The sequence below is a fragment of the Rhinocladiella mackenziei genome (assembly GCF_000835555.1).
Source record: "Rhinocladiella mackenziei CBS 650.93 unplaced genomic scaffold supercont1.3, whole genome shotgun sequence".
NCBI lineage: Eukaryota > Fungi > Ascomycota > Eurotiomycetes > Chaetothyriales > Herpotrichiellaceae > Rhinocladiella > Rhinocladiella mackenziei.
In genome coordinates, this window is record NW_013550602.1 from 3,482,093 (window position 1) to 3,509,862 (window position 27,770).

The following is a 27,770-nucleotide window of genomic DNA, read 5'->3' on the forward strand; positions in this document are numbered from 1 at the left end:
TCTCAACGGCCGAACAACCACCAAGTTTGAAGACGAGACTGTCTGCATGGCAAACTCCATTACAAATTATTGCCAAACGTCACAAAGAAGAAGGGTCCTGAAGACGATTGGCAGATGACAGAGGAAGAATCAGGCACCGGCGGCAAAGAACGCAGCAGTCATGTACCGAGAAAAGGCTTCACGCGGGCTTAGGTCGTCTTATGTCACTCGACAGAACCGCGGCAAAATTCTGTTGTCGCGTCTCTTTAGATCTCCCAGCCAATACTCTCCTCAAGAGTCCTTGGGAGAAAATACCTTCTGTTTTCAGCGTGCTGTGAGGACGGAACGCTCTTCAGATCCAAAAGTTGCAGCATCTTTGTCTGGCCGGTGTTGACGCATCTCAAGGAGAAAACTCTAACCGAGACATGACCCCCCCGCCAGGACCTGCAATTGGCATCTGGCTCAATTCGGACGATAATCAGTTTTGGTGTCTGTCGTAGACTCGGGAATCATCTGTTGGAATGTCGTACCGTTAGACTACCTATGAATAGGTAACAACGCTGTCAATTGGCGACAACAGCAATCATAGACGGCGTTGAGGAGAGGATGTTGCAATCGGTTGAACAATGCCAGCATGCATGGGTCCTGACTGAGTGGGATAGAACTTTACGGAAGTTCGATGCAGAACGTCAGCGGGGTCGGGCGTCTGGTCAGACAAATGGCACTCATCGAATGGTGTGTTGGGACTTGGTGAGCTCCATTATGAGAAAGCTCGCCGCTCACCCTGTGCGTCCAGGACCGGTCTGAGCGTTGGACCTTGTTTTGGACCTCTTCCGTAAACGGGCGTATACGAGGAATCTATAAATGCGGGGAGCGTTCACGGTCAAGCGAACTCCTCTCGTCGCCGAGTCCGCTCCCCATTATCGTGGAAACGTGGTGCTGTACATAAATTTTCTTTTACTGCAGCTCGGAGCATTTCCATTGTTGCTCAAAATCTCTCCACCGTTGTTCCAACAAGCTCACAATGGCCAGATCCTCATCCCGACTTCTCTCACATCTCTAAGCATAATACCACGGCTCATCAAACACATGGTATCGATGCCCACGGACACCTTCACCACGGAATAGCGCGGGGAACCTTCGTCCCGGTGGAACCTGTTCCTCTGGGATTCTCTCGTCCGAGTACGATACTGGTTCTCCCACGACGAATTTGCCGACCTGCACCATGTTAGTCCATATCTGTAAAGGTCTTTGCCGGATACTGACTTGGATCTCAGTGTCTGTAATAGTACCCCTGCTCACTCGAGCATATCCCACTCGCTTGATATCCTTGTATAAGATGTATTCACACCAGCGATCCCAATCTCGAACGTCAATGTCATGCATGCCACTAAGCTCACTCACATAGGTGTTGTAATTTCCTTCATTCGGTTTGATCACAAGATAGCTTAGCAGAATTGCCGGTCGAGGAGTAGCTCCCATAATCCGGGCCAAATACTCTGACTGAAGTCGTCGGTCTTCGGGGTCTTCTTCTTGCCCGGAGTGGAACACAAAAACGTCAACTTGGGTCCCATACACGTCCAAGGTGGCCTCTATTGCCGGCGCCAGTTCACCGACTGGTGACGGAAGTAGGTGGTGAGTAGAATTGAGAATAGGGAATTTGGACAGGAGGGCTGATCCCCAGGTGTGCTTGTTGGGGCCGGGGCCATAGTCGACGTACATTCCAAGATCCTCTGCCAGGAATTGAGTCGTGTCCCGGTTGCCCATGATGATTCGTTGAAGGTCTGACTCAAGAAGTCCAACCACATCGAGCTCTAGCTCCTTAATGGCATCACGCATTCTTCGTTCAGACGACCACATATCATTGTCAAGCGAAAAGTGAATGGTCCAAATTCCCGCCGTGATCAACTTCTCATCTTTATGGTAGGGTGCATAGTCGTTCGTAGGGAAGCGAAGATAAGCAATCGAGGCTGTCAGCAATTGCAGCGCCAGAAGAAGGTGCAGATAGTAGGCTGACTGTTTCCGAGCACGTGGACTTGACTGGCTTTTGGGCCGGTAGCTTGAGTTTGTTGTCAATGCGGAAAAAACACCAGCTCCCATCATAAGCATGGTGGTGATCATCACCCAGTCGGTATGTTCTCTCACCAGTGGCCCGCCTGGAACAAAAGCATAGGCCACAACCCAGACGTGGAACAACACCATAACGTTGTACAGGAAAAAACCAAGCCCGAAGGTGGGTGCTGGGTTGTGTTGAACTGCCGAAGAGATCAAAACTGGCGCGACTCCCATGGTATAGAAGGCCAGGATGAGCCCACCGAAATACCCGGTCCAGTTACCATAGCAGGTGAGCAACGCTGCACCGACGGCTCCTAAGCCATATGCCGTCCAGGATTCAAAAAATCCCGGTCGAGCGACTCCAAGGAACAGTCCTGCACTCATCACCATAATGGTGACAGCACCGTGCGGCACTGCAAGCGGTCCGTGAACAGGATACCCTTCCCAGACCCATAAGATCATGGTGCTGGAGTCTGAGAGCAAAGAGTGCATGGCGAAAAACAGACCGCCAAGACCAAGGCCGGCCAGAAGACTTGAACCCTTTTTATGGTTCGGTGGCACGTAATCTCCACCACTGGTGGAAACCGGGCGAGTCGATCGCCAAACGGCCATGACGGCAATCACCAAACCGGTCTTGTTCCAACCGCCGATACCAGAGTGCAAAATTGGCCAGACAGGGTTGTTGGTGTGATTGGCGAATTTGGCGATGGAGGAAAGGATGAGTCCAATACTCCAAGCCAGGATTCTGCTTTGAAGCCGTGCTGGGTTTCTTCGTTCCGCATACCAGGTTGCGGTCCAAGCGAGACATCCCATCCAGACAGCAAATCCGACGGTGAACAACCGATTGGCTGGATCTTTCACAAGCCAAGCAAGGAGTCCCACCAGAGACGACATGTGGACCCATCTGATATTTTTGATCGCCAGAGATCGGAGGAATGGAATACCAAGCATCAAAGGTGAGATAGTGGACATGACCATGACCTCATAGCCAGAGATGCCCATATGCCACAAGGGGAAGTACCAGACAAGGACACCAAGGGAAGTAAGAATGGACCAGAATGCGAAGCCGTGGATGATATCTGCTGCGGCGTCAAGCACAGCGGGCCAATAGTAAGGGCCTTCAAAAGTAGACGTTTGGATGAGGGAACTGTCGCTCCTAGATCGAGGTCAGTAGAGCCATTGAGACGAGTCTGTTTAACGTACGCTTTCTCCTTTATCGATTCGTTAAGAAGTTTGGCGTCACTAACAACAATGTCAGTCACTCAACAAACCATGGTTCGACCTGGTCGTACTTTTGAGTATCTCGGGAGCATCTGCACGTACCCTCGACTGAGCCCTTTCACGTCTTTCACGACAATTTCAAATGCTTCGAAATCAAGTGCCGTAACCGCGTCAAAAGCCACATCGAACAGAATTAGTGACCATTCGAAAAAGGAATAGGTGGTATAGGCTTGACAAGTCAGTGTTGGCTAGACGCTGAAGCAGAAAGGCTTACCGCCAGCTACCCTATGGACCTTATGTTGGATAAAGAAGTAAAGCAACGGCACCAGTGTACCAAAGAACAGACCGGCCAAAATCTTACGATATTTGACGGCCTTAGCATTTGGAGGACTCAATGCCAGACATCCCATCGTCCAGGGAAGGGTAGCAACCAGGTACGATATCATGAAAATATCATGCCAATCGTGGTCATCCGTAGACGTCACGTATGTCCATCCACCGCATGTAAGTGTTCTAAACAGGCCCGTAGCGGCGATGATATCTGGTAGATTCGAATTGGGTCTTCTAGTAAGGAAATACCACAACCCAACGAGAGCGAATCGAGGGCCCGAGGTTATGGCAATGAAGACCATGAAGACGGATCGTTCAGGATATCGATCGCCAATGGTGCTAGACACGGAGGGAAACCATTCATCCGGGTATCCGTAGTATTCATTTTGTACGATCTTATGGTAATGTAAGGAAACTCCAACGATCAACGCTCCGATAAAAGCGGCATATGCGACAACGGTATGAACCCAAGAAACATATTTTCCATTGAACTAGCAAAACGTTAGTTTCAACGACAACGTAGATGGAGATTACAGACAGAAAACACCACGTCGCCATCTTTTCTGGGGGCCATGTCGCAGAATCAACGATTATGAGGCGACCAGCAGGGATCAGAAGAACATGATAAAAAAGGGGAGAAAGAGTGACAAGAAGTTTTTGGTTTAATATTGAGGAGGATGTTTCTGAGCTGCGCAAGGGAAAGTTGACACGGCCCCCTGATGATCCGCAGCCTGGGCAACTTGCCGAACCGGGATGCTTGTAGGGCGGAGCAATCGGAGCAAACCCGAAAAGTGGGGAGCAAAAAAGTTCTGCTTTCAAGTCTGGCACCGAAGCAACCTGCAATTGATCTCCATGGCGGCTGCAAGTGACAAGGCTCGTTACTTCCTTGAGCAGTGTGTACCGGAGTTGAAAGAGTTCGAGCGAAAGAATGTCTTCAGTCCCGACGAAATCAGCAGTATTGTCCGCAAACGTTCCGACTTGGAGCACAAAATTAACGCCAGAGGCTCCACACCAACGGACTATGCTCGATATGCAGAATTTGAAATTAATCTTGATGCTTTGAGGCGCAAGAGGGCCAAGAGATTGGGGATCAAGTCGACGACTCATAATGGCAAGAGGCGCATCTTTTTCGTTTTCGACCGTGGAACACGGAAACATCCTGGAGATGTCGGTCTATGGATGCAGGCAATAGAATTTGCCAGGAAACAGAAGGCTTACAAGAAGCTCCAAGAAATGTTCACCAATGTGCTCAGGCTACATCCTACAAAGTCGGACCTCTGGATTTACGCCGCGCAATTTGCCATGGAGGAGAATGGTGACATGACGGAAGCGAGAAGTTACATGCGGCGAGGCCTCAGATTTTGCAAAGGGTCTAGAGCCATGTGGTTGGAATATGCAAGGCTGGAGATGACCTATATTGCCAAGATCCATGCTCGTCGACAAATACTGGGGATAACGAATAGCAAGCCAGACCAAGGAGAGAAGGCTGACGAGGACGAGAATCTCATGCGACTACCAAACTTGACTGCGACGGACATCAGCCCGGACCTGGCAGGAAATGGGGTCGACAGATCAGCCTTGCAAAACTTGGAATCAACATCAGCAATGAGCAGTGCTATCCCCATGGCAATATTTGACGCGGCCATGGTTCAATTCCGGGACCCAACTTTTGGATTCGACTTCTTCAACATGGTCTTGGAGTATGACGAACTTTCAGCTTGTCGACAGATTTTAAAACATGTGGAAGCAAAGTTGATGGAAGATAATCCACAGAGTTGGTGCAGCCAGGCTTGCCATATTCAACTACCACTTGTCTCATTGGCGCCCTCTTCTCCGGCTTTTCCTCCGGCCTTCAGACAGGCACTAGTACACCTCAAAGAGGCACGCGTGAAGACAAATGATCCCGAGATACTTTCATGGGCAAGAAGCTGGTTGCGGAGACTGGTACAGAACCCAGATTCGGACCCAGGAATTCAGAAGGTGGGACAATCAGTCTTGAGGTCATTAGACAGTCCTTCGTCGGCATAAATGAAACGTCAACTTATTCCGCATGGCCTCGTCAGTCCAGATCGTTCTTCGACCTTCTCTGCTTTTTGCTTGAATGAATCTTTTTACTCTTCAATCTTGCTTCGTTCTCCGCCTTTTGGAGCCTCCTGACCTTCTCTTTTTGTTCTTCACTTGTTTCTCCTGGTACAGCGTGCTTATAAACATCAACAATCAGCTCGTTGAGCTTGCGGAAGCATGTATCTTTATTGGCCTGCTGTTTTCGACTGTCATCTGCCTGAATCACCAGACTGGACGAGTTCTCCGCATAGTACCGTGAGGAGAGAATACCTTTGTGCAAGACGGTAGGAATCAGTGGAAGGAGACGATCGACAGGAACACGTAACTGCGCTTTTGAGTTGACTCTGGAACGAATGAGATAAGGTCAGCTAGTAATTGTAAAACATTGTCATACTTGTTGACATTCTGGCCACCGGGACCACTGGAACGGCTGTAAGTAACCTCGCCAATATCATGCAGAGCCTTCAGGGCATCGAAATTCTTAAACCAATCCCTCGCTGCTGCGTAGTCATATTCGGGCAGCTCAACCTTTGAGGAGTAAAATTTGGTGGTAGTCAAGCCGAGCGGCAGTTGGGTTCCTCGGCGTGAATGAGACCAAGTGCGAACTTTTGGTGGTTTTCTGATCCATGAAAACATGAGCGACACTTTGCTATTTTGTCTGAACATGCAAATCGGTAAGACTTTGCGAGATACAGGAAGTTATCAATCTCCCTTATCCTCCGTTCTGGAATTGTACAGACAAGTTCTTGTTCCGGTGGATTAGCCGAAGAATATGCTCCATGTCCACAGAGCAGGTTTGCCGAACCGACCATGATGCCCCGTCCTCGCCATCGAAATTCCCCCTCCAGTTCGATCTTGCGCCTGCGCCTTTCCCGACTAACAAACAATCACATCGCATTTCTTCTCACTATCCAATTCATCATTCTTAAAAACCTGGGGCTCCTATTTCTTATCGATTCTTCTCTCCTGTTGATGCACTGTTGTCACTGGAACTTCCCTTGACCTGTTCAGTTTTCCTTCAGCCTTTTTTCCCTGCGTCGCCAGCCTGAGAGACACATTCGCCCTTTGCGTCGCCCTTCATGAATTGCACCGCCTCAAAATGACTGATACAAGCCCTCCGCCAGAAGCGCAACGCTTTGGTAGATCGCAGACGCCCGAAAGCCCTCGACCTGTCCATATACCCGAGCCTTCAACCATTCCCGTCTTGCTGAATCAAATGGACCCAGTCTTCAATGACACCGCCACCTATAACATTCCTCATAATCAAACCTTTTCTCCTTACTCAGACTCTGCCCGCGCTATGAATGAACCCAATTCTGACGAACAAGACGCCGTTCAAAACTTCTTACGAGGCGCCGAGGAAGAAAATGCCCGTTTCGAGAATGATGCTCAGTTCCCAGATACAAATGGCCAGACTACCCAGAGTGGTACTTCTATCGAGTCTACGCTTCTTCCAGCCCTTGCAAGTACTTCCACATTTCCGCAATCGTCTGAGCCAAATGCACACACATCCCAAGATGTCTCCAACCAGGCCCAAACTGCAGCGCAGACAGGCAATGAAACTTCGTCGATCACTGAGTCCAATGCCAATGTTAGCAATGGAAATTCTAGCCTTCCAACTACTGCTGAGAGCACATTTGAGCCAGAGTCTACCGTGAAGCCCAACCCTCGGTCAGCAAAAGGTGGAGTAGATTATCAGTCACTTCTGGACACCATTTCTCGATCTACCTCTACTGCCCCTGCTGCAGATCCTGTTTCTGCCCCAACTGCTGCTGCATCGCTAGTCGACCAAGGATCCAATCCATTTCCTCCAATTCCCGGTTTACCCCCCAAGCCACCGGCGCAGGCGAATCCTCCAGAATCTCCCACTTATTACACATATTCTAACTCCAGAAGCGACCCTCGAGAACAGTACCAAACAGTGAACCACGATGCTTCCAAACTCAACGGTACAGAGACAACTACGTCCCAACCTGCCATTCAAGGCATCCTTACCCAAGCCCCGGGCACCTGGGATCAGACCGCCAGCCAAGTATTGCCCAGAAACGCTGAACCTTCTTCCGCCAGCAATCTTCTTCAATCATCCGAATCGTCGATATCAACCGATCTGAACGAACGTCCGTGGACTCCGACGACTCAAGCCCTGTATGATCGATTTCTCGAGGATGAACGACGGTATGTTACGGAAGGGATATGGGATAAATTTCCTCAAGGTTCTCGGCTTTTTGTCGGTAATCTGCCATCGGAGAAAGTTACAAAGCGTGATCTCTTCCATACATTCCACAAACATGGCCGATTGGCTCAAATATCAATAAAACAAGCGTATGGTTTTGTCCAATACTTGGAAGCATCGTCGTGCCAAGCTGCGCTTCACGCAGAACAAGGTGTCGAAATTCGAGGAAGGAAAATTCGTGAGTTGTTATCGACCTGCAGACGGATCACGACTGACTCGAACAGATTTGGAGATTTCTAAGCCTCAGAAGAACACAAGAAGTCAGGGCCAAGGCAACAAAAGACGTCGATCTCGCTCTCCGGATCGTGGAGTCACACGCCAGAATGACCGATATGGTCGCTCAAACTTTAGTGACTTCCGAGACCAACCCAATAGGCGTGACGACTATCGCCCTAGACGTTCGCCTTCGCCTCGAAGTTATCGCACCAGAGACGATTATCGCCAAATTGGTCAAAGCCCACAATTTGGCTCTGATGGAAGACCCAGGTCCCCGTATTCAAGCAATTTCCCACCGGCAAATCTTCCCGGATATGACGAAGAGGCTTTGTTGCCTCTGCCGCGAAGAGAACCAGCGGATGTTCCGGACGTACAGCTCCTCATTATCGACCCTTCAGTTGCACGAAGCTTTATCAATTGGATCGAGCAAGGTTTCCGTTCTAAAGGGTTGCGGGCTTCGACCATCTGGCTCAGCCCTCGACTCCCTCTTAGTGCCGTCGTGAAAAGGCAGATTATTGAAGGTGTCCAAGCAGTGGTCAAATTGACTCAAAGTGCTCAATTCAACAGCAAGATTCCTCTCCAAGTTTTCGACCGAAGCACAGGAGCTTCGAACGTCAATTTCAACGAATATGTCGACCTTGATATCCCGGTCGCGGCGGACATTGTCCTTCATGCCCGACAAAAAGAACGAGGAACTGTGCAGCTCAGTCCTCAAGGCTTTCCACCACAGGGATACCCACAGACACCGTTTGGCCATCACCCGGCTCCTCAATTCGCACCCCAATTGCCTCCAAATTTCCCACAGCCACAGCACAATCAATTCCGGTACAGCCAACAATCTCAATATCACAGCCAGGTGCAGACGCCTTTAACTCCCAATTCGTCCGCTCCGAATCTACAGCAGCTACTGGCGAACCTTCGGCAGCCTGGAGAGTCACAGAATAGTACGTCAACTACAAGCGAGAAACCTGCGCCTGATCTTGCGGGCATTCTCAGCAATGTAGCTCGTCAACAGAGTCAAGCTGGGCAATTTCCTCAACAATCGCCTCCTTCTCAACAACCACCAAGTTATGGTAACGCTCCAGCATATGGAACTGGGCAACAACCACAACAAAATGTACAAAATATTATGGAGACTTTGGCGAGATACAATCGTTAAATCCCAAACACGGAGACGCGGCTGATGGAATCAAATGAGAAGCATAGGGTGCTCCTTGCGAGGGCCGAGAAGCGGATTTCCCTCAATCTTCATCAACGTGATGGTTTCTGTTGTCAACGTCGGTTTTTTTTTCCCCCAGTGATCATGTCTCGATCAAGTGGGTTTGTTTTGCATACAGATACAATCATGTCGATATGCTGGTGGAAAAATCAGGCAATTTTGGCAAGGATTGCTGGGTGTGTTCCTTCGCTGAACCTACTGCATCGACAGCGGTAGAGAGCCAGAGTTCTGCCCAATGGCTCAGTTGACACAGCAAGAGTCTAGCATCACCACCTCGATGAAATCAATCATGATCAAAGGACCAAACGAAACTTCCCGCATAGATTTCTACGTCCTACCGATATGATGTTTCAAATTACAGTGTCCATGATTTTTTTTTTTTTTTTTTTTTTTTTTTGGATGTCTATTGCTTCTTGCCCCGCTGGTGTTGTGGTCATATTTTGCTCCCCAATTTCCCTTGCCTCATCTCCTGTTCATTCTCGAGCGTTTCATTCACAAATTTCACCATCGCATCCACCATCATCGATGGTACCTCATGCCCTACGCCAGGATACACAATATCTTCCAAATACAGGCCATTACCGTCGAACCAGCCGCCCTTACCGACCGCCTTTTTCAGCCAATCCAAAAATGGCTTGCTGTGCGCATAGCTGACTAACTTATCACTCCCGCCCGAGAGATGTAGGATGCGCTTGTTCCCCAGACATCGTGTCATGAGAGACATGAGTCTTTCCTTCTCCTCGGCCGTCATGTCGTCGTGTAAGTATTCCTGGCCCGCTTGCTGATTCAGTCCACCGCCTGACCATAACAGACCGGCCGGATCGGACTTGCGGACCGCCTCGACTAAGTTGGCCGGGAAGTCAGGCGAGCCCAAGAAGTCTCTGCCCTGTGTCTCCGTCCAGGTCTTACGCTTGCTCAGCCTGGCGCGATCGGTCATCAGGCGAGCGTAGTCCGGGCATCCAATAGTCACGATTGCGGCACTGATGCGCGGGTCGTGCATCACACAGTGCCAGGCCGCGTGCCCGCCGAGGCTGATGCCCAAGACGAGGTTTTGCACAATGCGCCGCTCGTTTGACGGGAAGACGTATCCTGCCAAGTAGTCCAGAAGCAGCGACGTGTCGAGCGCCGAGCCCGCGTAGCAGCTGAACATGTCCTGGGCGTGGTGCTCATTGCCGCTACGCCAGGCCTCGTTGGCGATCGCGCTGACTTGGCGGGTTCCGTGGTTACGCTGATCAAAGGAGACAGCAATCAGACCTTTCCTCGTCTTCGGGTTTCTGCGAATTTGATATCGGTTCCACTCTGTGACTAGGTGGGCAGCGAACGGTGCCATGCATGCTTGTGTCTGCAGCCGTGGGTGTAAGAGCCAGAGGACTGCGACATCGCTTGTGGAAGGGAGCAGTTCGTTGAGCCCGAAGACCGTTACTAGGATACCGGCTATGTGATATGTTGCGTCGGAGATGGGTTCCGGATTTGGGATGAAGTGTACTCCGAAGCCGGTACGGGGCGGTCCATAGGTATAGGCGACGGGATTAGGGGTGGTTTTGGACATGGTTGTAGAGAGGAAGAACTCCGGACAAGGTTGACGGTTCTATAGAAACAGGATAGAATAAAAGGGTAGGAGGATGAGAGCGGACGAAATTATGTACAGTAATATGGACATCACTGAGCCGCGGTTGAAATGTTTGCGGGGGAAAATGTTTCTGGGTTCTCCGACATTGAACGGTATTCGCCATAGATTGAACATCGCACCCAAAGCCAGGAGTCTTTTTGAGCTGCCAGAAGAACTCATTGATCGCTTCAGAATCTATCTGTACCACCAACCATCACTCCGATTTCCACCGAGTTGCCCAGGTTTGCTCCAGCGTATTGCAGAACCGTGCATCACGCCCGCAACCATTTCAGTGATTTCCACAACACCACCGACCAATTTGGTAAAGATCAGATGGATTTGACAGCTCGTTGAGGTTCTTTCGTTTAGTAGAATGAATGCCAGCTCTCCTCGTCTCATTTCCACCACCAATCAGAATATATTCATCCTCCCGTCGTCCTGAACACTGACTAGGGATTTCGAAGGTGTTGAGAATACCTAAGCACTCGATCGCCAATCCAGAATGGGCCGATAATCCAAATACCTGCGGTATACACACGTCTCGCGCACGGGGTGTGTTCAGCACCTTTCCCAATTATGGGGATCTGCAAACATGTAGTGTCTTCATCGCTTCGTGGGGAATCACGGGTGTCCGCTCCCGGACTAGCATGTATCTCGATAAGGTACGTATCAATCTTTTCGTTCCTGGGAGTGTGCATACTGCGATCACACACGGCGTATCTTATCCCCAACGGATAACACCCTTCAGTCTGTTCCAAAGTTGCCCAGCCCAGCTTCGAGTTGAAGCTGCTTCCATCTCTTTCGCCAAATCATCATAGTGAGTAGGGGTAGCCTTAGGATGACGTAGGGCGTTTGGAGTGGGATATTCTTTGGCGAATCGATCTTCTAGAAGAGCGTAGAGGGCATTCACCTGTCGTATGTCTTTTTCTGGACTAGATGTAAATTCGCCTGCTGTCGTTCCGACAGTTTTATTGGGCTTTGCCTCCGGTGTGACAGGCGTGGAAGATGGATCCTGTAGACGATTCTGCATGCATTTTTGGAACGAGACGTACTCAGGACGCAGCTGGTCGACAGGCCATCGTTTAATGATGCGTGCCCAGTGCTTGACGGCAATCTAGATATCGGGATGAGTGAAATGACATCGCGAACGATGACGGGAACTTACGGACTGGTTGGCTGACATGCTGTAGATGATAGGATTCAAGATGGCAGAATGATGGTTGTAAGAGGTACAAAGAGTATGGAAGATTATTTTCGACCCCCATGCTCTGTCCAGGGAATGACGCCACGATTCAATCATCAGGCTATTCCACTTTTGGCCACAGCGCCCCGAAGCTGAGTGGCGTGGCCTGCCGTGACTCCGAGTTTGGTTTGACTCTGATGCTCACAGCGTCTGGGCCAAATCAACGACGTCCTTCCACTCCCTTCCAGTCCCTTGTGTGCTTCCGATTTCCTAATAATCACCTACCTTTTCATCTTTCCGTTCACATCATTGCATTTCTCATCTCTCACTCCCACACAATTCACCGCCAAGGGTGGTATCTTTCAGCCGCGGCCTCGTAATGGCCCCTCAGAGATATGAAGCGGTAAGTATCATTAGGCTGATGAATCCCATCACGATTGGCCATCAGAACTTGATCATCACTAACTCTGTCTAGGTGAACTCGCATGACGACGATGTTGACTCTCCTCTCTCCCCCGATCGTTCCCAGGGCATCCCTTCCTCGCCTCCTCCCTCCTTCCGATCCCGAGCGTCATCACCCACGTCGCGCCGCTTACTAGCCCAAGATCCCCTATCTAGCGAAGCGGATCAAGACCTCGCAGATACTTTTGATGATGGCGAGGAGTCAGATGCCGAAAATGATGGTGACGATAGACAACGATTGATGAGAGCCGACCCTGGAGCGATGAGACAAGATGCTGCTTCTCCCTCTACGTCCACTTCTGATGGCCAACGAACACCCGCGATTGAGCGGAGGGTGACTGAACTTCCCGCTTTCAGGCCAATGCCGGGATCTGTTTCGAGACCTACCGATGGCGTGTTTGCAAATTTGTCTGCGAAGCCTGAACGGGGTGAACAACTCGACGAAAAGCCTCCTGTAGGTGATACCATAACCCACATATATCAGCACAGTAGACTAATTCATCTTCAGACTTACGAACAAGCTGCCGCCGATGCTACTCCTCCCTATTGGGAAACCACCATTCTCGCCCCGGGCATGTCATCCGATGAAGTTTATGTCGATGGCCTTCCCGTTGGCTCAGTCTTTTCCTTTGTTTGGAACGGCATGATATCCATGTCATTCCAACTCGTTGGTTTTCTCCTTACCTACCTTCTTCACACGACACACGCAGCAAAACATGGCAGTCGAGCTGGATTGGGCCTGACTCTTGTTCAGTACGGCTTCTATATGAGTGGATCGGGCGATGGAACCCAAGATACTGGGAACCCGAGTCAATTTTCGAATTCGTCCCCACCGGACCCCAATAGCCACAGTTTCGACCCCAATGCCGTTGATGGTTCCGGCGATCAATCTCAGGGAAGTAAGGGGATTAGTGGATTTACGAGCGCCGATTGGATTTCTTATGTTTTGATGATTATTGGTTGGTTTATTCTCATCAGAGCAGTTTCCGACTTTTTGCGCGCCAGGCGGCATGAGGCTCTGGTTTTGCAGAGTCCCAGTCGCGGTCTTCCTGTGCCAGTGGTCGCGGAAGGGGAGACTCCTGAGCAGACGGCATAGGTCTGTGTCCATGATTTCTTTTTTTGGCTCTTGGGAATCTTTTCTCTCGGAAGTCTAACTTGGGACATTGTAAACATCAACAATGCTTAGCAGCTTAAAAAAGGGGGCCGATGCGTTTCAATCTACGCTTTTGACTCGTTCCCGTCAATGATTGTCCATGATGGTTTGAAAGTACACAATTCCATGAATTTGCTGGGTGTTCGAACAAGGCCCCAAAACTGACATACCGGAGAGGAGGGTGATACTGAAAATCTACTCTCAACAAGTCAGGCGTTTTCATCTATGTATCCCTGCCACTCCTCCCGCTTCACGACCTCCACCGGGGTCTCTCTTCCTTTCTAACTCTGGGGCGCTGAGTGAAAAAGAAACAATGCTCTCATTTGTTCGCGTGGACGAACTGGTAATCGAAGACAAATTGCCAGAAACCAAAGGTCCGAAGAGTTGTTCAAGATGATATCACAGCTCTCTTTGAAGACCATCGCTTTAGTCTGACATGTCGATCTTGTTTTCGAGTCTTCTCTCGTCGCGCAGTGCGACGAGCCGCTCAAGCGCCTTTTGCAGCGGGATCAGTTCGCCCATTTTCTGTGTTGATGGATCGTCGCGGTTGCGGATGTTGACGGTACGGGTCTCTTGTTCTTTGGCGCCGACAACTGAAACAGTGCTTGTTAGCCTTGGTCTGTCTATTGGACGTGGGCAGTATAAGAGGTTGCCCCTTTTTTTTTGGGCTTACCGAAAATGAAGTTGTACTGAGCCAATTGGCCGGACCGGATCTTCTTCTGCAGGGTGTTCCCACTAACGTCGATGTCGATGTACATTCTGGCCTTGTGGAATATTTGCTGGATCTCACGCACGTAGTCCTCGGCGGCCTTCATGACGGGAATCACCAAAATCTGGCGCGGAGACAGCCAGAAGGGCCATTTTCCTGCGAAATGCTCACACAGAATGGCAATAAAACGTTCAAATGATCCGATAATTGCGCGGTGAATCATCACTGGTCGAGCCATTCCAGGGGCAACACCCTTGGCATCGCGCTCGGTGTTGTGAATCGCCTCGCCGCTCTCGCCGGTGCGGTATTCCAGTTTGAAGTTCTGCGGGCCCTGGAAGTCAAGTTGGATCGTGGCGCACTGGTACTCACGCATCAAGGCGTCAGAGATGGTGATGTCGATTTTAGGACCGTAGAACGCGCCATCACCTTCGTTCATCTCCCAGTCATCACCACGGAAGTTCTGGAGCGCTTGCTTCAGTTGTGTTTCTGCTGTATTCCACTCCTCCAACGTGCCCATGTAGCCCTCGGGCCTGGTGGAGAATTTCAACTTGAAGGGGAATCCAAAGAGACCGTAGACGTGTTCCATGAAGTCAAACAGTCCTTCGATTTCAGACTGAACCTGCTCGTTCGTGCAGAAAATGTGTGTATCGTCTTGCTGGAACTTGCGCACACGAGTCAAGCCAGACAGAGCGCCGGATGCTTCGTTGCGGTGCAACACGCCAAAGTCGGCCACTCGCCAGGGGAGTTCACGGTACGAACGCTCCTCATCACGGAACATGAGGCAGTGGCCCGGACAGTTCATTGGTTTCAACGCAAAGACGCCTTTATCCTTATCCTTGATCTCGGCGACAGGCTTGCTGTCGGGTTTCTGGTCGGTCAAAGGTATCGGCTCCGCTGAGTCGTCTTTCACCTGGACTCGGAACATGTCATCCTGATAGTGCTGCCAGTGGCCCGAGGTCTTCCACAAATCAACGGCGTACATGTTGGGCGATTGGACTTCTTGGTATCCACGTTCCCAATACTGCTCGCGCAGCATCTGCTGGAGAGCGTTGAAAATCCGGGTTCCATGGGGCAGAAGGAACGGCGAACCCGGCGACAATCTGCTGAACATGAACAGTTTCTGCTGCTGGCCGATGACTTGGTGATCGCGCCTCTTGGCCTCCTCCAAAAAATTCTCCCAATCTTTAAGTTGTTGCTTGGTAGGGAATGCCACACCGTGAATGCGTTGCAGAGAATCATTGTTTTGGTCACCCAAGAAATACGCAGAGCTGTTCTTCATGATCTTGAAGGATTCAATTTTGCGCGTGTTCTGGAGGTGCGGGCCCTGGCAGAGATCGACCAGTGTGCCGTTGCGGTAGACTGTGGAGGATGCGCCATTGGGGACGAATTTCTCAATGTAGTGCATCTTGTACTTGCTGTAGCCAAACATCTTGCGCAGATTCTCTTTGGACACTTCGAGGCGTTCAAACGGTTGCTTGTCCTTGGTATATTTCTTCGCCCGACTTTCAAGAGATGGCCATTCTGCTTCTTTGACGGCTTGACCGGGTTCCAGCGCCATGTCGTAGAAGAAACCCATTGCGGTGGGGGGACCGTGGGACAGTCGGCAGCCATACTCGTGTTCTGCACATTCACCAAGGACGTGAGCTGAGGAGTGCCAGAAGACATCTCGGCCCTCTGGGTCGTCGAATGTCAAATAGGACACGTTGCCATCTTTTTCGAGCGGTCGATCCAAATCCCACAGCTGATCGTCGACTTTGGCGACCACGATCTGCCCTGCCCGTTCTTTGGGGACATTTTTCAACAAGTGACCTGGTGTAGTCTCCCAGGCTTTACCCGGGACCGTGGTTTCCTGACCAGGAGCAGTGGTGAGTTGGATTTGAATTGCAGGTTTGTCCCTGCCGGCCAGTTCTTCATCATGCTGCTTCTTCAGTTGGTCGAAGAATTCATTTCTTTCCAAGATGAAATCCGGCAGCGACTTAGGCGGCTGACGGGCCTTTGGCGCTGCTTGGGTAGACATGTCTTTGGGTCTGCTAGCGACCGTCTTCTTGGACGTTGGGCTGACTGGTCTTTTTGATATATTATGGGACCCAGGGGTGGATGACTCAGGGCCAGGTGTGCCGTTCTGACTCACGTCGCCGCCTTTCAGCACTCCCCACAGATCATGAGGATTGAGACTGACTTTCTTCTGGTGGCTCATGATCAAATTCCTCGATAGAGTGGTTGAGTAATGGTTTGGGAATATCGCACTGGGGGTACGGTGTCGGGTTGAGGTGTCAATCACGTGTTTTCTGAAATTCTGCCCGCATCCGCATGCAGCTTTGAACATGGAGGAAACTAGTATGAAATTTATTGCCCCAGACAAGCTCTTTTCGTACCACCACTTCCGCTCCACAACAAACAAGAATGGCGTTTCGAGGCGATTCGCGCGGTCGTGGTGGATTTCGAGGTGGTGATAGAGGAAGAGGATCGTTCGGTGGAAGAGGCGGAGGTAAAATCAAGCCTCCGCGCACGACAATTTCCCTTGAACTGACCAGGGTGGGTTATGCAGGGCGAGGAGGTTTTCAGCAACAGAGCTTCGGCCCACCCGCACAGGTGCTTGGTGAGTTGGAAGATGTCGATGGCGAATCTGTGAAACTCACTTTTTGATCAGAAATGGGCGAATTCATGCACGCGTCCGAAGGAGAAATGGTCTGCCAGTCCCTTAACCCCAAGATTCCCTTCTTCAATGCGCCGATATATCTCGAGAACAAGGTACGAAATGTTGCCCGGGCCCCTTTGCGCTCCTTTCTGACAGAAGCAGAGTACGATAGGCAAAGTGGATGAAATTCTAGGACCCATAAATCAAGTTTACTTCACAATCAAACCACAAGAAGGCATTCAAGCTACATCTTTCAAGAAGGGGGACAAATTCTACATTGGAGGAGACAAACTGCTACCGCTAGAGAAGTGAGTCGAGTCACCAAAACCGAGGGGAGAATATGATGCTAAGGGAGTTGACAGGTTTTTGCCCAAGCCCAAACCACCTCCAGGTAAGTCGCCATCTTGGTGGACAGACAGGCAACGGTTTGACAATTTTCGCAGGTGCAGCCAAAGCCAAGAAACCAGCGGGTGCTCGTGGTAGTGCCAGAGGTGGACGAGGTGCTCCTAGAGGACGAGGGGCACTTGGAAGAGGAGCTCCCAGAGGCAGAGGATCTTTTGGTGGTGGTGCTCGAGGTGCTCCTAGAGGAGGAGGGCGTGGGAGAAGTTTCTCTGCCGGACAAGGAGGTCCGAGAGGCAGTGGCTTTGGAACAAGAGGTGGCGGCAGGTCCTGATCCCGCTGTGTGCTTTGTTGAATGTCTTTTACAGCATGACTTGGGCGTTCAAGGAAATACCCCTTACAATGGACTGGGAAGACAACTCCATTAGGACAGACAAGTCTTGGTTGTGCATGAATCAGAAAGCAGGACCAAGTTTCTTTCGCAGCGATTCCAAGGTCTTTTCCATTTTTTCTTTGTTCCTGGCACGTGACTGGCTTTTTGGGTCACTCATTTTCCTGCGACGGGCGAACTGCGTGATGACGACACAAGAGTGGCTCATGAGTCGTCCGCCTCCACCAGTCGAGGTTGGTTCGACGTGGCTGCGCCTTGTTTCTCCAAAATGTTTTTGTTACTTCGGTCGATCCTTTTTATCTACTTCTCTATTATTGCCTGATTTTTCTATTCTCAGGTCTCTTTCCTCTGAATCAGACCATTTCATCTCTGGCAGCTCCCCTGTCCCATTTTCTTTGACCTTCACCACAACCATGTCTCGAAGATCAGGTACGAACAATGCCGATCAAAGAGAATCTTCCACCGCACCTCCAGACAATGGGCAAAAGAAGCAAGCTATGCTATTGGCTCAAGACACTGGCCACTTCAGTTTGATAAAGTAGGGTCCACCATGCTTCAGACAAATCTTCCACCGCTAATTGGAGGCCAGAGCTCTACATTTGGCGGACTTGATCACGGAAATGAATGGTGAGCCCCGAGGATGCTTCGTTGACAGAATATGCTAATTCAATGATAGGATTCTGTGGCTGTACGTATAATGCATTTTGCCTTTGGACCAACCGCTGATCCTCTTTTATGCTAGTCATGTCCATTCTGTCTTCGATACGATATTGCTTGGCCGACCCATCCGACTTCACAAACTTGTGGCTAGCGTTCGCGTATATGCCGTTTGGGTTGTTTTTTGACTTTTTTGATGGCAAAGTGGCACGATGGAGAAAGAAGTCGTCATTAATGGGACAAGAATTAGATTCGTTGGCAGACCTGGTACGCACACAACCATACACCCGTCGGCAGATGGACGAGATCTAACGAAATGTTCCTCAGATTTCCTTTGGATTGGCACCCGCGGTGGTAGGATTTGCCATCGGATTCCGCACCAATGTTGACCAGATGATCCTGAGCTTCTACGTGCTTTGCAGCTTGACCCGATTAGCACGGTTCAACGTAACGGTCGCCATGCTTCCAAAGGATAAAACCGGAAAGTCGAAGTATTTCGAAGGCACCCCCGTGCCGTTCGCTTGTCTGACAAGCTCGGGGATCATGGCTACATGGACTTTTATGGGTTTGATTCACGATTCTTTGCCTTTCGGGACTATTTTGGCCGGGTCTTTGTTCGAGTTTCATCCCATTGCGGTCATATTTTTTGTGAATGGCTGTTTGATGGTGAGCAAGACTTTACACGTCCCCAAACCATGATAAAATAGGGCCGGCTTGTACGAGCTATTCACAGGGGAGTTTTATGAGCGGCCAGTTGATATTGGATCTCCACTGCTCCTGCTGTGTGCCATCATCAGCAACTTGGGGCTTATGAGGAAAATGGCATGGCAACGGAGTTAGAGTTCGAGCCGACCCATGGATACAGCGAAAATCTTACTTCTGCTTCCTTTCCCAGAAAGCTTTTGGTCCTTTCATACGCGAGTTCGGCACCGATCCTGAGGCCTGACTGAACCTTCCTTGAATCCGAATCACCGCCGATTGTGCAAATGATACTCGATGGAAAAGAGCTCCGTTCCGCCCTGTTGTCCAGGACCGTGGAACTTCGTATCACGGTCTTTGGCAGTCCGCCGCAAATCATCGCGCCTTGAACCGAACTATTAGCAATGTGTTTTGCACCGGATTCAAGATTTGTGAAGCATTGCCAGTTCGGCCAGATTTTCAAGCTGCTTCCCTTCCAACAAAGGGCCCGAGGCTATCGACAAATTGGAATCTGTTAGCATGCGCAATACATTTGGACTCTTGTGACATAGAAGAAAAGGCCAAAGTTTCGACTTGAGTTGAGGATTTTGCAGGTACTCGGAGGCAGAAGAATCCACCGCCCCTTGATTGGTATGCATACTAGTACTAGTAGCGTCCGTCACACTGTCGCTGGGAAAACAATGCCACCTTGTTCAAAGGTATATAAATCTTGGATGATCGCAACAGGTCTTCTCCACTGAATCTTCGACCCTGAACCAAATCCTAGTGATACTGGTTCGGTCTCGGGCGTTCTGCTGTGCATTTGCTCTCGTTGCGAGCGAGGCTTTGTCCTGCTTGTGCAACCACATTCAATATTTTGTTTTTGCATTCCTCTCTCACTCACATCACATCAGCTCCTACAGGGTTTGAAACCAACACCCTACCGGCTTACGCATCGCCCGATCCTCAGATCCGTCGAGGATAAAGGTGGTCTATTATCACGATCCTCACAGTGAGTCTACTACACCGGTCCTTTATCGTACCTCTCTGACACTGCTTAATTAGACAATAGGCACAACCCAGCAACATCTTACAAGACCCGTTCGAAAGCAGAAAGCCTTTTTTCAGGAATTTTGCTTCTTATGCTTTCCACGGTTCGACGACCGGGAATCCTGGGAACTTGACGCCGTCGAACACCTACGGTCTGGCGGAGATCGTCAGTTAAGCTGGTTCATGTTCGATGGAGAGGATTAGACCTTTCTCAAACACCCAGATCTGAGTGAGCACACATGAGTAGGCAACGTCCATCTCAAATGAGAAACAGTCATTCAATCCGCGTTCTCAAAATTCACACTGGGAAGAAAAACCAGGTCACATGGGCTGCATAACTATATCCGCCTATGCTGCGATCAAAGGTCACATCATGGGCCCCTAGCTCCTTGTGTAGGGACATTCAATTAGACTTTGCCGTGTAGCCATTGTCTCCTGACAATCGAAGAATGAATTTCTATACTCAGCAGAAGCACCTCTGATCATCTCAGCGGCAACTTTACGCATTGAAGTTAGATTAATGTAACAACCTCAGCTTTACATCATGCCAACTACTGTATTTGACTCCTGACGGCGACCTTCATACCACAGCGACCCGCTAAACACCAATTAAGCCTAGTTGTGCGAGCCTTGTTCAACCGAAGGCGAGGTACCTGAAACTACTGGTAAAAATTGGCGGGTTCAGGTACCTCCCTTGCTGTTGACCAGTATCCAGTGCCCCGTTATGGGGTCCAGTGAGCATATCTCCTTCCTACATGCCGAGAATATTCCCCCCTGCCTAGCCCCTTTAAGACGATTGGGCCAATCGGGGGTCCACTAAAATTCCAAGTCCGGCCACTTTCAGCCTGATGCCAGCCTTTGGCGTCCTTGGCTTTTCGGGCTTGGGAGTGTTCAAGCGGAGTATAAGACTTTGAAGCCAACCGACAAGTCTACATTGCGAGCTGAAGAGGTAAAGTGGCTTTCGACCTTCGGGCGGTGCTATGGCGGGAGGCCTTCCCCATCATCCGTCAGCCGGAGTCCGTTTCTGTACAGTTAAGCATCAAGCTCATGAGACGTTAAAATACCGACTCCTGCACAGTAAGAGCCACAAGAAGGCGAGGTGCGTCCGAATATGGGATCATATCAACTCCGCCTCTTGCCCTCATTTTCCGGTCCCACACATGAAGGGTGATCAATATCAAAACCGATGGCCCCGCAAGGGCGGCCCGGGTTCCGAATGAGACGTCGAATCCTACTTTCAATCCCCAATTCAGCTGAAAATAGCCGGCCGACAATCCTTAAAAAGTCGGGCAGCATTTATGAGCGCGGACACTTGGCCTGGAGCACTTGGGTAGCATCCAGAGCACAAGCCGTCAGCCGGATGATTACAATCATTTGTCTGACCACGAAAATCCCCACCCAAATATGAACCATACCCAATGAAGGAGATGATCCAAAAGTCTGGCCGAGGAGTATGAGACGGCCACCATCAGGAGATGCGCAGGATACACAGGCGCTAATCGAGCCCCTGGTTTGAAAATCCCGCTGTGTTTAGAAACGTATTGTTTCACAAGAATGCAAAGGACCAAGGTCAAGCCGCTGAGTTCGAACGTTGTCGAGTAGTAAGGTGCTCGCTACCTTTTCGTATTGGTAATAATCAAGGAGCCGAAAGAGGGCCGAAGTAGGGAGAAGTAAGCAACATTGCGGTCCCAATGCTAATCTTCCGGGCCTGTTGATGGAAGAAGAAAGTATCCTGGATAGTAGCCAGTCCGGCCGTTAGATTGAGAGAGAAGCAGAAGCCCATGAGAGTGCGGGTTCCGTAATATCCAGCCAGGTTTTGGACTAAGAATACCTTAACGTCAAGCAAGTGCGAATCGAGTTCAGCCAGAACAGAAGTCGTTCTCGTCCCCATAGAGATATGATAGAAGCCAGATTGGGCCACAACTCCAGTAAGCGATTAAGATTAACGGCTCCAGACAGCCACATATCAACCGAGGCGCACGTACAGCCACTGGTCTCAGACCAGTTCGGTGGACCGTTAGGATCATCTGAAGGCCGAGGGATGAGGACGGTCTGGGAGTAATATGTTCAGCAAGTGTCGTTGCACAGGGGTGACAGAACCATACACGACCGTCTTTAGCCAGCTTCAAGCCGCCCCGCTCGCCGCCTTCAGGGCCCTTTGCGCCAATATCTAAGAGCACGACACCATTGACTCGTTCAATTTCTCGTATTCGGATGCACCTCAAGGCGCTCTATTCCTTTACTGTCAGCCACTTCGCGAGGAGGCTCTTGCTTTCGACGGACAACGTCATTTGCCACGAAAGGGAGATCCTGGACGAACAGCTGTGTTCATCTGGGGAACCGTCACTCTGGTATAACCATCTTCACTAGCTGTAGTATGGACGGCAGCTATTTCATATGATGCTCCAGCATACCTCGGCAGAAAGCCTTATCTCCGCGAAAAGTGTATCTTGTCGGAAGGCTTCCGTCGAGATATTACAATTGTGGATCTGACTAAGACAGCTTCTTCAAATTTACGCCCAGACTCAATTCCGTGTATATGGTGCGACACGGAATAGGCGAGGCGCGTCTATTCCGCGGCCATATTACTATCCAACAACATCTCTTCTTCTCTCACTTTTTCTTACCTGTTGTTACAGAGTACACCTGACCCAAGACCCCGTACATCGAAAACCTGCCACCATTCACGATGGCAGATACTTCCTCGCAGTTTGAGACCAGATTATACATCAATGGTCAATTTGCACCGTCTAAGGGCACGAGCCGTCTAACACTATACAATCCGTGGGACGAGTCCACCGTGGCGACAGAGGTTCACTGTGCCACGGCAGAAGATGTCGACATTGCTGTAGCTGCTTCGAGACAGGCTCTCAAGAAAGGACCATGGAAGAAGTTCACCGGGGCACAACGAGCTGCTGCCATGCTCAAATTCGCGGACTTAGTCGAGCAGAACATTGAGAAGTTGGCCCGCCTAGAATCTCTACCCACCGGCCGACCCATCAGCATGATCACGCACTTTGACCTTCCTGCCATGGTATCAGTTTACAGATATTATGCGGGCTGGGCTGATAAGATTGCCGGCAAGACCTTTCCCGAGGACAATGGAACTTACAAACTGGTCCGCTACGAGCCTGTCGGTGTCTGTGCTGGAATTGCCTCCTGGAACGCCACGTTCTTATACGTCGGCTGGAAGATTGCACCTGCATTGGCGGCGGGTTGCTCGTTTATCTTCAAATCGTCGGAGAAATCTCCTTTAGGAGTTCTTGGACTTGCTCCTCTCTACGCAGAAGCAGGCTTTCCGCCAGGAGTCGTTCAATTTGTTACAGGCGATCGTGAGGCTGGTGCAGCACTGGCTAGTCACATGGACATCGACAAAATCAGCTTTACGGGATCGGTCAGTGGCGGACGGGCAGTTCAGGCTACCGCCACGAAGTCAAACATGAAACGTGTCACCCTAGAACTTGGTGGAAAATCACCAGCCATCGTTTTTAACGATGCTCCTCTCGAAGCAGCTGTCGGAGGCGTTGCCCAGGGCTTTCTTGCGAATAGTGGTCAGATATGTGTCGCTTCGTCGAGAGTCTTGGTACAAGAGGACATTGCCGAGAAGTTTCAAGAAGCAGTAAAGGCTCAATTTGAGGCGGCAAACCAGCGACTCGGAGCTAATCCTCTCGACCCAACCACCACACACGGCCCTGTTGTTGACAAGGCTCAGTACGATCGGATTACCGGATACATCGACATTGGCAAGGATGATGCCGAGTTAATAACAGGAGGAAGGAGGAAAGGTAACAGAGGGTATGCCATTGAGCCAACAATATTCAGGAACCCCAACGAGGGAAGTCGAATCTGGACTGAGGAAATTTTTGGACCCGTGATGAGCATCAAAACGTTCAAAACGGAGGAAGAGGCTATCGAGTTGGCCAACGCAACCGCTTACGGACTGGCGAGCAACATTTACACCTCTTCGCTAACACGGGGCCTTCGTGTCGCAAGCGCGCTCGAGACAGGTGGCGTAAGCATCAATTCACCATTCCTGCCCGAAGTCCAAACCCCCTTTGGTGGTATGAAGCAATCAGGTATCGGCAGAGAACTTGGGGAGGAAGGCCTGAAAGCTTATCTGGAGCCGAAGAGTATCATGATCAAGTAAGTTCAGACTGATCTCCGGTCAACTAGTGTTGAACTCTCCATACTAACTGTGCTCCTAGCATGAATGTTTGAGCATTTTGCTTCGAAACCCTAAAAAGGCTCATCAGCAGATAGTTCTAGTTAGCTCATACATTCTCTTCCCGCGGCCACAACAACAGCCCTGCAAAGACATTTGATTCAATCAGTACTCTTGGTGTCCCGAACCACTCCCAGCAAATCGCCGTTTACCCGAAGACTCATCACCTCCTCTTAGAGGCAGTCATGGAACCAGAGTTGGCCCGTGATGTCATTATTGACATACAAACTCCTCACGAGAACTCTCCCGCCGTCATAGAGGCATTAATCGCGCACAAAGCCATCAGAAATGTGGAATTCATCGGGAGTGTTGTGGTTTGTCGGATCATTGGATTGCTTGCAGGCAAGTATCTAAAGCCAGTGCTGATGGAGCTTGGGAGAAAGCGTGCCTCAATCGAGGACGCTGCGGCTAAAACCTTCGCTATTGCTTGGGCACTGTTCACACAGATCGACTCTCCCTCTCTGAGTCGATACATATAAGGATCGTCCGCGTAGAGGGTCGCAACCTCGGCTTGAGAGCTGGCTGTTGGAGTGATCTGACCCGCTCTCTGCAGAGCAATCAAGGCCTGGTTATATTGGATGGATAAATGAGCTGCCATGTGGAATTCTCCCGGGGGGACGGCAAGTCTCCTCCCGGTCGGAACTGGTAAGGGATGTCGCTAACCCAAGAGAGCACAAGCTTGTCCAGGCGAGCGGTATCACGCAAGAGAGCCCTTGGGATCCGCGGGACCTGGCTGCGTCTTGAGAAAATCCGCCTACGGTTTAGGCGGCCCGCCCGCTTTGGGTATGGTCGCAGGCTGGGCACGCCGCCGCTTTTGACATCTATAAAAACCTCGTCTCCCATCCCATCCCTCTCTTCCTCCTTTCCAACCTGTTGTCTTTCTTCACCTCCGTCGCCCTACACCCGACAACGCCTGAATCCCCCCCTGCCGCATCAAGGCCCCCACTTTCTCCTGGATTATCCTCCCCCCGACTCTTTCAAAATCTGCCTTGCCTCCTCAACCTTATCCACCTTCGATCCTCCCCTCGCCGCCCGGCGCGCTCTCCACCACCGACGCCCGTTCGAGAAGAGAAGGCAACTCTAGACGTGTAGAAGCTTCTATGAGCGGTGTCGCACGCCTCTTGGACGGGATCGTCGACCGTGACGGCTGTCGAGCCCTCCACTTTCTGGACTTGTCACGGCGGGCAATACAGGTGGAAAAGACCTTGCTCCCGGGGGCGGCGGCGGCATCTTTGAGAAAGAAGGAGAGGGGGCGCCTTTGGGGACGGGCCGAGCAGTATTTCGTATCTTCGTCGAACATGACAGGAGGGAAGAGGAGTGCAAACGCGTCGAGGAAATCCGAAGGCGCGCACGTACCGCGAGATCATGTGATTTAGCATTTTCGTGGGCCAATCAGAAACGGCTTAAGTCACGTGAACAAAACTGATCCCCTGGGTAATTCTTCTCACGGGCAGACAGGCGGAATTTCCCTGTGTCACGTGTGTTGCGTCACTCCCGCGGTGTTTCCTGGCTTGGCGTGTTGTGTTCGCCGTGTCACTCCCGCCGCGTCACTTGGGGCAATACGATCCCTCAACCTTTTTACTCATTCGAACAGAAAATCAGTCAAATCAATCATTCAACAGACTGAACTCTCTTCCACCGCCTTCATCTTCAATAGAATCGATCAAGGCATATTCTCATCGCCTGGTTCATCAGCTCTGCCGCCGCTGTTGCCTGCCACTCCCACTCAATACCTCCCCCAACTTTCCCCCGAGGACTCTCCTCCTCGCCTCTCTTCCCGTCACGTCCAGCTATTCTAGGTAGCATCACGATGAGCACCCCTTCGGAACCGAACCCAGGGCACGCCGGGTTAGGCTTTCAAGCCTCCCAAGTAGAGCCCATTATAGCGAAAGAGGAGCGAAAAGATATAAGACAGTTGGACCTGCATCTCTGGCTTCAGGAAAACTACCCTAAGGAGTACGACGAGGAGCTAAACGATATGACTATGAAAGAGCTACAGAGCTGGCTGAAGAAAAACCATCCAAAACAGTACAAACAGCTATTCCCGAATCTGGCTAAGAAGGAGGAGTCAAACACGAACAATCCCGCCTTCCACGTACTGACCTCCCCTCAGAAAAGAGCTATCTTCCATGCTTTGCAAAAAGATTGGAACAATGTCTATTTTCCGCACTCCCTAATTGCGCTGCGGGACCTCATTCGGCGGTACCAGCTACTCGATGTGAGCAAGTATTACGCAAAGACCTTGGTATTCGTTCAGAGCAGCGGTACGGGCAAATCAAGATTGGCGGATGCTTTCGGCCAACTCTGTCCCATGATCAACTTCACTCTCCGTGAGCCTGGAACTTCCGGCTTTCCACCTCCTGATAAAGAGATACTGTCATTTCTGCGCGAGAAGCGGCCAGACAACATCCCCGAGCCCACCAGCCTGCAGGGGACATCTAGTGATTTTCTGGAGAGGAGAGCGATCGTAGCGTGGAATCACACTCTCGCTGCAGCATTGCTCCAAGCCAGTTTCGAGATATGTAAATTGCTAATGGCTTTTTCACCAAACTCTCGCTAATTCGATCCTGTCAGTGAATATCTGGGTGGAGAGCAAGCCCTTTAGCGAGATGACTCTAGAAAAGCTTGCAGGTGACAGGCACGCAGAGATGGCACCGCTTGCACCAGCTACCGATGCTAACGACACTCAGAACCAACGCTCCAAGATGCGCATCGAGTTCTGCGAATCGGTAGCTAAGAGAGCTCGGGCTATCGCCAACGATTGGATTTTCAGTCCGGCCTGGGTCGAGAAGTTCGGCGATGACCGCTCCTCAAGCATTCGTCGTCAATTCGAAATGGCGTGGACAGAACCCCTCGATCCCTTAACCGGCCTCCTCAATGCTGCCGAAAACCTGATCAAAAATATTCAGCAGTGCCGGAACGTAAGTGACACTAACTCACTCTTGGTCATCGTGTTCGACGAGGCGTCAAGTTTGATAGAAAAGGGGTTCTCTGGTGAACCACGCACCGGACTCTATGTGGCGCTCAATCGAGTTATCAGTTGCCTGAAGAAGTTTCGTATGTGGTCCTTCTTCCTCTCAACAGAATCTCTCATCGGACACCTTGTCCCGCCGAACAATATCATCCGAACTGGCGGTCGCGACCGTTCCGCTCGTGAGAGTTTTACACAGCCCGCCGAACTGATGCGCTTTCCCCCATTTGTGAGTCTCCAGCTCGACATCGAGGACCGACGAAGGATGCAGAATCCAATACTGAGGAGAGAGGAGCTCGTCAAGTCGTTAAAGAAGTTTGCGGACCTCGAGCACATGGCCTTATTCGGTAGGCCTCTCTGGTATGCATATACATGTCAGCAAGAGAATATG

General features: G+C 50.6%; 11 protein-coding genes across 11 annotated transcripts; 6 read left to right on the plus strand and 5 right to left on the minus strand.

Moving 5' to 3' along the window:
• Positions 1-1,038: 1,038 nt before the first annotated feature.
• On the minus strand, positions 1,039-4,159 carry Z518_04794 (uncharacterized protein; the record flags this gene model as incomplete). Its single annotated transcript, XM_013418500.1, has 6 exons — positions 1,039-1,197; positions 1,246-3,190; positions 3,238-3,276; positions 3,358-3,484; positions 3,530-4,076; positions 4,124-4,159. 6 exons carry the CDS (start codon positions 4,157-4,159, stop codon positions 1,039-1,041), a joined length of 2,853 nt encoding a protein of 950 aa, XP_013273954.1.
• A 278-nt stretch (positions 4,160-4,437) lies between these two features.
• Z518_04795 (uncharacterized protein) lies at positions 4,438-5,613 on the plus strand (the record flags this gene model as incomplete). The annotated part of the gene is made up of 1 exon (XM_013418501.1): positions 4,438-5,613. One exon carries the CDS (start codon positions 4,438-4,440, stop codon positions 5,611-5,613), a length of 1,176 nt encoding a protein of 391 aa, XP_013273955.1.
• A 31-nt stretch (positions 5,614-5,644) lies between these two features.
• Positions 5,645-6,285, minus strand: Z518_04796 (uncharacterized protein; the record flags this gene model as incomplete). Its single annotated transcript, XM_013418502.1, has 2 exons — positions 5,645-5,993; positions 6,044-6,285. 2 exons carry the CDS (start codon positions 6,283-6,285, stop codon positions 5,645-5,647), a joined length of 591 nt encoding a protein of 196 aa, XP_013273956.1.
• Positions 6,286-6,748: 463 nt separating this feature from the next.
• Z518_04797 (uncharacterized protein) lies at positions 6,749-9,257 on the plus strand (the record flags this gene model as incomplete). The annotated part of the gene is made up of 2 exons (XM_013418503.1): positions 6,749-8,060; positions 8,107-9,257. The coding sequence occupies 2 exons, from the start codon at positions 6,749-6,751 to the stop codon at positions 9,255-9,257; spliced, it is 2,463 nt and encodes an 820-aa protein (XP_013273957.1).
• A 493-nt stretch (positions 9,258-9,750) lies between these two features.
• Positions 9,751-10,866, minus strand: Z518_04798 (uncharacterized protein; the record flags this gene model as incomplete). Its single annotated transcript, XM_013418504.1, has 1 exon — positions 9,751-10,866. The coding sequence occupies one exon, from the start codon at positions 10,864-10,866 to the stop codon at positions 9,751-9,753; it is 1,116 nt and encodes a 371-aa protein (XP_013273958.1).
• Positions 10,867-11,647: 781 nt separating this feature from the next.
• Positions 11,648-12,109, minus strand: Z518_04799 (uncharacterized protein; the record flags this gene model as incomplete). Its single annotated transcript, XM_013418505.1, has 2 exons — positions 11,648-12,040; positions 12,092-12,109. The coding sequence occupies 2 exons, from the start codon at positions 12,107-12,109 to the stop codon at positions 11,648-11,650; spliced, it is 411 nt and encodes a 136-aa protein (XP_013273959.1).
• Positions 12,110-12,488: 379 nt separating this feature from the next.
• On the plus strand, positions 12,489-13,667 carry Z518_04800 (uncharacterized protein; the record flags this gene model as incomplete). Its single annotated transcript, XM_013418506.1, has 3 exons — positions 12,489-12,512; positions 12,585-13,025; positions 13,080-13,667. 3 exons carry the CDS (start codon positions 12,489-12,491, stop codon positions 13,665-13,667), a joined length of 1,053 nt encoding a protein of 350 aa, XP_013273960.1.
• A 483-nt stretch (positions 13,668-14,150) lies between these two features.
• On the minus strand, positions 14,151-16,630 carry Z518_04801 (threonine-tRNA ligase; the record flags this gene model as incomplete). The annotated part of the gene is made up of 2 exons (XM_013418507.1): positions 14,151-14,317; positions 14,398-16,630. The coding sequence occupies 2 exons, from the start codon at positions 16,628-16,630 to the stop codon at positions 14,151-14,153; spliced, it is 2,400 nt and encodes a 799-aa protein (XP_013273961.1).
• A 206-nt stretch (positions 16,631-16,836) lies between these two features.
• On the plus strand, positions 16,837-17,744 carry Z518_04802 (uncharacterized protein; the record flags this gene model as incomplete). Its single annotated transcript, XM_013418508.1, has 5 exons — positions 16,837-17,032; positions 17,084-17,184; positions 17,234-17,379; positions 17,434-17,462; positions 17,515-17,744. 5 exons carry the CDS (start codon positions 16,837-16,839, stop codon positions 17,742-17,744), a joined length of 702 nt encoding a protein of 233 aa, XP_013273962.1.
• A 470-nt stretch (positions 17,745-18,214) lies between these two features.
• Z518_04803 (CDP-diacylglycerol-serine O-phosphatidyltransferase) lies at positions 18,215-19,157 on the plus strand (the record flags this gene model as incomplete). The annotated part of the gene is made up of 4 exons (XM_013418509.1): positions 18,215-18,339; positions 18,391-18,428; positions 18,544-18,725; positions 18,786-19,157. The coding sequence occupies 4 exons, from the start codon at positions 18,215-18,217 to the stop codon at positions 19,155-19,157; spliced, it is 717 nt and encodes a 238-aa protein (XP_013273963.1).
• A 3,718-nt stretch (positions 19,158-22,875) lies between these two features.
• Z518_04804 (uncharacterized protein) lies at positions 22,876-24,333 on the plus strand (the record flags this gene model as incomplete). The annotated part of the gene is made up of 1 exon (XM_013418510.1): positions 22,876-24,333. One exon carries the CDS (start codon positions 22,876-22,878, stop codon positions 24,331-24,333), a length of 1,458 nt encoding a protein of 485 aa, XP_013273964.1.
• Positions 24,334-27,770: the final 3,437 nt, after the last annotated feature.